Below are 7,047 nucleotides of genomic sequence, written 5' to 3'. Positions count from 1 at the left end.
AACAACAACAACAAACCAAAAAGAAACAAACAAAAAAGCCACCATTTTGGAAAGTGATTTTCAAGAGTTCTTGAGCCACTACTGTCCTTCCCTCTCAATGTTCTACCGCAGCCAGCAACTAAGACCACAATAGCTGCTCACGTACTCCTCCAACCTATTAAGTGCGATATGGAAGATAACCGAAGGGAATGGAAAAACACGTGGGTTCAGAAATAGCATTTTAATAAGACAATAAAAATAGTATAATATACTACTACTACTATGTATATAATTAAATGAAATGAAACTTAAAAATTAAAATGATTCTATGAAACACTAGGTCAAAACTCCATGTTTTCATTGTACAGATGAGATGTAAACACACGGCTCAGGGCTCTTCCTGGGACCGTGGGATGTGGGTGTGCAAGGCCCAGGGAAGGACAACACTGGGACAACAACTTCCAGCTTCCCCATGGGGCTGCAAGGAGGCACCGAGGCCCCAGTGCCATGAGGACAACATGTCTTCTCCTGGGCCTCAGTGGCAGAGACAACTGCCCTGGCCAAGGGGACACAGACCTGGGTTCTGTAGGTCCCTTCCAGCCTTACAGCGCCCTTTGCCATCTCCACCACAGGCTGTTCTACACGGTGCTACCCCTGCCCCTCTTTCCCTGCAGGCTGCAGACACCCATCTCGCTTCCCCACCTGCTCTCACCCAGCATTTCTGCACCTTCACTGCTGTGTCTGCACCCTCACTGGCTGCTCTTTGGCACACAAACCATGGGCTGATCCAGCTCCCTCTTGGTCACCTCTTGCCCCACAGCACTGCTCTTACAGTGACATTTTTAACTCCTGATATCCAGTCTCCACTTCCCCATCTGCACTTGGTGGCTTTGTTTTTTTTTCTCTGCTGCTTTTTCCCACTACTTGAGAAAGCTTCACCACCTCAGAAACTGCCCATCAAGCAGAGATCCCAACCTGTTATTCTTCTAGTCGTCTTGCAGTTGACCAGAGAGAAGTAATCTCACCATGATTTCCTAAATCCCATGAGTGCTGCTGGCCTTTCAGCTTCTCTGATACACACGACCATGTCCCTGCTGCTGTCCCACCATGTTCTCAGGTGGGATGGATGTGACAACCTGTCTCCAAGATCTCTTCCTGGGTAGGATCTGTCATACTTGGGCAGAGGTTCTTTCCCAGCCGTGTCCCTGCTGCTGGGCTGTCACCTCCAGAGACAAAACTGGCCTCACTGTCCCCTTCACAGCCACATGATTCTGACTGGATTATGAGTGTCTGAGACACAGCTGACCTCATAATACCATAACTATCCATCACCTTTTTTATGGCCCAGGACCCGATCAGATAAAAGTATACTTGTTTTATCAAATTTATCAAGTATATTCCCTACTAGAGATTTGAGTTGAAAAACACTCTTCAGAGGAACTGCTGTATTTTTGTTGACAACATTTAGAACTCCTTTTCTGTCTTTTATTCTTTTTATTCTTCCTCTGCCTATTCTACCTTCAAAATCCTCTCCAAGGGAAAGACTCATTGAATCTCAGAATAACTTGAGGTTTGAAGAAAGCCCTTGTCTCACTTGTCTCACTGTCCTGCTCCAGGCAGGGTGAACCAGGCGAGGTTGTTCAAGGGTTCCTCACAACTATGCCTCACCACAGAGAAGCTGAAAGTGCACTCGTCACATCATAGAGAGGGAGAATAAAGACGTTTAACAGTGTTGGTCCAAGTGCTGGTCACTGAGGGATGCTACTAGTAACTGGCTGCACGGAGGGCTTTGTACCGCTGATGACATTTGGCTTGATTGTCCAGCCAACTTCCCACCCAGCTTCCAATTCTCCAGCCCAGAGATCACTGATCTGGTTACTAGGACACCAAGGAACACCATGTCTGTGACCCTGCAAAATTCCGGGTATGGCGGCAGGTTGACCAGCTGTTAATTCTCCTTCATGCTTTTCATGCAGATGGGTTCGATATCTGCCTTTCCAAAGACCTCGGAAACCCTTTTACCACTTTGTCTTGCTTTTGAGAGCACAACCCCGAATCACAGGCAAGGGTGACAGCAGACAGGAGCACTTGCAATGAGCCTGTCCCAGCAGCTGAGATGAATCTCACTGGGACATTGAGGTTTGTTCCTGGAGTCACACACAGAAATGCCAGGGTTCCATCAGGCATCCATATCTGAGTTGGTCTCAGGACCCCTTCTGCACCCAGGAATGCTCAGAGACAGTCTGTCCCTTTTACACACAAAGGTAGGAGTCACACTGTCCCTCTGGCCTCCCGTTGCCACTCCAAAGGGGTGGGAGACACCTCAGCTATGGTGAGTCACCCTGCTCTGCACTAATCTGAGATGTCCCACATCATGAGGAATGGACACGGGGAGCTCAATTAAGGAAGCACAAGCCAGTGCTGCATTCAGGCAGTTTCCCGTGGGGTGTTACTTCCAACAGGAAGTGACCTCAGGACCTTGTGTGTGCCACAGGTTTTCATGGAACCCCAAGGAACAGTTGATGATGTTTGTGCTCACTCATGTTCATGTCACCTCACATCCAAGATGTGCGTGCTCACATCCCATCTGTACAAAGCAACACAGACTGCTGAACTATTCATTGAGTGTCCATCCATGGAGGGAAGAACAGATTCTCTGGGTGAAAGGCCAGTATTGAAAATGGTGGTTGTGAGGGGCCAGTCCATGGTGATTGACCTGAGGCTCCTTCCATGGGGTGTCCAGTGCACAGGGGCACAGCCCAGCCCCTGCTCTGCTGGTCCTGCAGGTCTCTGGCAGGAGCCTGGCTGTGAGAGGACACTGCTGTGTGCCAGCCCTGCACACACACACTGTTCAGCTGCACACCGGTGTTTCATCTGTGAGTGACTTTTGTAGGAATATGCTTGAGAGAAACATTGCAAGAAGATATAAACCATCATGCACCACCCAAAAAAGATCACTTTTTCTTGTGGAAGTACTGTTACTGAGGCCAGCTCTGTCACAGCAGTGCCCATTGCCTGTCCCTGCCTGCGCCCACAGCACTGACACACAGCAGGACGGTGACCAAGCTGCCAGAGCACTCAGGCCTTGCACCAACACCAGGGATGAGAAGGAGAGTGTGGCAGTGGAACCAGAACAGCTCTGGAAGAACAAGCGCTGCTGCTCCCTCGCGGATGCTGCCATGCCAGAGCTGTTTTCCCCTCCACCCACGCACAGGAACTGTCCCTGAATGTGCAAAAAGGCCTTGCAGGAAGGATATAGTGAAAAACAAGTCACTACAGGAATCTTTATTTTGGTTAGAGACAAGAAGTGTACTGTTCCTCATTTAAACAGCCAGTGGCTATAAAAGAAAAGCAGACAGTGGATTAAAAAGGGGCTGAAAACATCATCGCAATAAGAAAATAACAAATAACAACAGAAAATCCAGATGACAGGTTGAGCCTGTAATTAGCTACATTAAAACTCCTGTGTAGAAGCAGATGGGCAGTACATTGCTTCAGAAAACACTAAGATATGAGTTTCCTCAGGGCATCCTTGATCTCCTTGTTCCTCATGCTGTAGATGAGGGGGTTCACTGCTGGAGGCACCACCAAGTACAGAACAGACACCACCAGGTCCAGGGAAGGAGAAGATATAGAGGGGGGCTTCAGGTAGGCAAACATGACAGTGCTGAGGAACAGGGAGACCACGGCCAGGTGAGGGAGGCAGGTGGAAAAGGCTTTGTGCCGTCCCTGCTCAGAGGGGATCCTCAGCACGGCCCTGAAGATCTGCACATAGGACACCACAATGAACACAAAACACGTAAAACCTAAACAGGCACTGACCACAAGAAGCCCAAGTTCCCTGAGGTAGGAGTGTGAGCAGGAGAGCTTGAGGATCTGGGGGATTTCACAGAAGAACTGGCCCAGGGCATTGCCCTTGCACAGGGGCAGTGAAAATGTATTGGCCGTGTGCAGCAGAGAATAGAGAAACCCAGTGGCCCAGGCAGCTGCTGCCATGTGGACACAAGCTCTGCTGCCCAGGAGGGTCCCGTAGTGCAGGGGTTTGCAGATGGCAACGTAGCGGTCGTACGACATGATAGTGAGGAGCCAGTATTCTGCTGAAGCTAAAAAGAGAAACAGAAACACTTGGGCAGCACATCCTGTGTAGGAGATGGCCCTGGTGTTCCAGAGGGAATTGGCCATGGATTTGGGGACAATGGTGGAGATGGAGCCCAGGTCAATGACAGAGAGGTTGAGCAGGAAGAAGTACATGGGGGTGTGGAGGTGCTGGTCCCAGGCTATGGTGGTGATGATGAGGCCGTTGCCCAGGAGGGCAGCCAGGTAGATGCCCAGGAAGAGCCAGAAGTGCAAGAGCTGCAGCTCCCGTGTGTCTGTGAACGGCAGGAGGAGGAACTGGGTGATGGAGCTGCTGTTGGACATTTGCTTTTCGTGAGCATGGGGCGCTGTAATGAGGAAAAAAAGAAGTGCCTGTGGGTCAGTGCAGAGTGAGGGCAGCTGCTCTGTCCCTCTGTCTTGCTCCAGCTGCCCTGGGCTGGCACCTTTCTGAGATGGGGGCTGATCACACTCCCATGTCACCCTGAAAAGCCACCAGGCACTGCTGAGAGCAGAGGGATCCACCTCAGACCATGACAGGTCTCACCCTTTCCTAAGGTCTCAGCACCCAACGTTTAGCCCAGGACACACTCAGCTCATTCCCCAGCCCCACAGACTGCATTGCCCACAGCCCACAGGTCAGAGCAAAGCTGGGACACGTGTGCCCATGGACACACCTGCAGGAAAGGACCCACAAGCTCAGGCTGTGACTCTGCAGCTGAAACTGCCATCCCCAGAGAGCCTGACAGCAAGAACAAGATCCCAACAGCAGTGACCCAGAGCAGGGGAGCAAGAAGGAAAATGCGGTGAGGGTGGGTGTGAGAGAGGCCAGGGCAGAGGCAGCCGGGCACGCAGACAGCGTCACCCTTCCCCAGCTGTGCAGCACCTCCCAGACACCAACACTGCCGGGCAGCTGCTCTCAGCCCCTGTGCTCTGCAGAGGAACTGGAGCTCTGGCTGCACAGGAGCTGCTTCATGCCCTGGAGCCCCCGGCCCTGAGGGCAGAGGCTTTGCTGGGTGGGACAGGAGGCCAGGGGGCTGCTCACAGGAGGGATCTGCACTGCAGGGGATCACAGGCACTTTTCTCTCTTCTCCCTCCCATAACCATTCCGGGTTTGGTTTCCTCTCCTTTCTGATCATTTCCCTGCTGCCTGGAGATTCTCCCCTGGGAGGTGTTTCCCTGTCCATATCTCTTCCCTGTCAGTGCTCACAGACCATCCCACCCTCTGTGCCCTCCCCCTGGCCCTACAGATCCTGCCTGTTCACAGGGCACTGCCTGGGGGCATCTTCCTGTCTGCAGGCTGGAAATCAGGACAGGTCAGACTAAGGCTGACGGGTCCAGCCAAGGTGATGCAGGTGCTGTGCACAGGCAGAGGGGTGGGGAAGGGATGTCATGAGCCTTCTGGCAGATGGACTGATCACTCAGAGTTGCAGTTCAGGAGTCTCAGTGACTTGTTTAAGCATGAGAGCTCATTTTCATTTTATCCTTTCCTGCACCCCCCACCCCTTGGGAGAGGAAACTGAAAAGACAGGCTCAGGAAAGCTCCTTATCTGTCTGGCAATCCTTGCATTGATCTTCTCCTTGAGACATCCACTTGGAAAAATCCTGGGGGTGATCTGCATCTGTGAGCAGTGCTGAGCCACACAGCACCCTCTCCACAGCATAAGGACCTTTCCTGCCCAATAGGGTTTGCTCCTCCACCACATCTTCTCCTCTCAGTGTTGTTGGGATCTCCCGGCAGGCTGAGCGCTGACCCTGGCAGGCGGCAGAGTCCCTGCCCGGCACAGCCCTGGGGTGCAGGGACCCTGCTCTGCAGGACAGCCCTGGGCACCCCTGCCTGCACATTTACATTTACACCCCACAGCCACCCTGGGGAGAACGCAGCATTCACGTCTTGTCACTGAAAGTGCAGAAGGCAATCCCTGCTCTGCAGCACATCCTCTCCTCTGATCAGAGAACCTCTGAGAGCTGTACTTACATCTCTCACAGGCTCTGCAATATGACAGCTTTCTGAGATCCTACCAAGATTTGCAGATGTAATGCCCTGTAGCCACAGGCTTCATATCTATGAAGATTTCTCTCCAGGTGACATCTCAGCATCCTTCCACCCCAGACTGTGTTTCCTTCTCTGTGCCCGGCTCCTGTGCCCTCGGTGCTGCAGGCAGAGCCCTCAGCCCTGCTGCGTGTGCAGAGGAGCTGCTCCTGGGCAGAGCTGTCTCTCTGCAGCGCTGCCGCTGCCATGAGCTCCCTGTGTCCCAGGAGCCCAGCCCAGCTCAGCAGCACAGGAGCAGCCCTTGATGTCCCTTTCTCTGTCCCCTCTGGTCTCCTCCAGGTGTCCCTCAGGCTCCAGGGGCACATCCTTTGAAACAACCTATAGTAATCAGTAATGTTAGTTGTGTCTGCTCTGCAGAGATACTTCTTGCCAGCATTGTATTCTTGCTAGTAAAAAATAAATTGGTATGAGAATATTCCAGGTGTGGTCTCCCCAGGGCAGAGCAGAGGGGCAGGAGAACCTCTCTGAGCTACTGACCACCCCCTTCTAACCCACCCCAGGTACCATTGGCTTCCTGGCCACAAGGGCCCAGTGCTGGCTCATGGTCACCCTGCTGTGCCCAGGACCCCCAGGTCCCTTTCCCCTACACTGCTCTCCAACAGGTCCTTCCCCAACTCACACTGGAACCTGGGGTTCTTCTTGTCCAGATGTAAGACTCTACACTTGCCCTTGTTCTATTTCATTACATTTTCCCTGCCCAGCTCTCCAGCCTGTCCAGGTCTCTGATGGCAGCACAGCTTCCAGTGTCACCCACTCCTCCCAGCTTGGTGTCATCAGCAAACCTGCTGACAGTCACTCTATTCCCTCATCCAAGTCACTGATTAATTTATTGAATAGTACTGGCCCCAGCACTGCCCCCTAAGGCACTGCACTGGATACAGGCCTCAACTGGACTCTGGCCCATTGACCACGACTCTCTGGCT

At 52.4% G+C, this 7,047-nt stretch overlaps 1 protein-coding gene across 1 annotated transcript; it reads right to left on the bottom strand.

Moving 5' to 3' along the window:
- Nucleotides 1–3,218: 3,218 nt before the first annotated feature.
- LOC135577926 (olfactory receptor 14J1-like) lies at nt 3,219–4,398 on the bottom strand. Its single transcript, XM_065048052.1, has one exon. It carries the CDS (start codon nt 4,396–4,398, stop codon nt 3,484–3,486), a length of 915 nt encoding a protein of 304 aa, XP_064904124.1. The 3' UTR covers nt 3,219–3,483.
- Nucleotides 4,399–7,047: the final 2,649 nt, after the last annotated feature.

The sequence above is a fragment of the Columba livia genome, unplaced genomic scaffold, assembly GCF_036013475.1.
Source record: "Columba livia isolate bColLiv1 breed racing homer unplaced genomic scaffold, bColLiv1.pat.W.v2 Scaffold_194, whole genome shotgun sequence".
In the NCBI taxonomy this organism is placed as follows: domain Eukaryota; kingdom Metazoa; phylum Chordata; class Aves; order Columbiformes; family Columbidae; genus Columba; species Columba livia.
The sequence above is the reverse complement of the archived record's forward strand: the minus strand, read 5'-3'. Positions and strand labels throughout refer to the sequence as shown.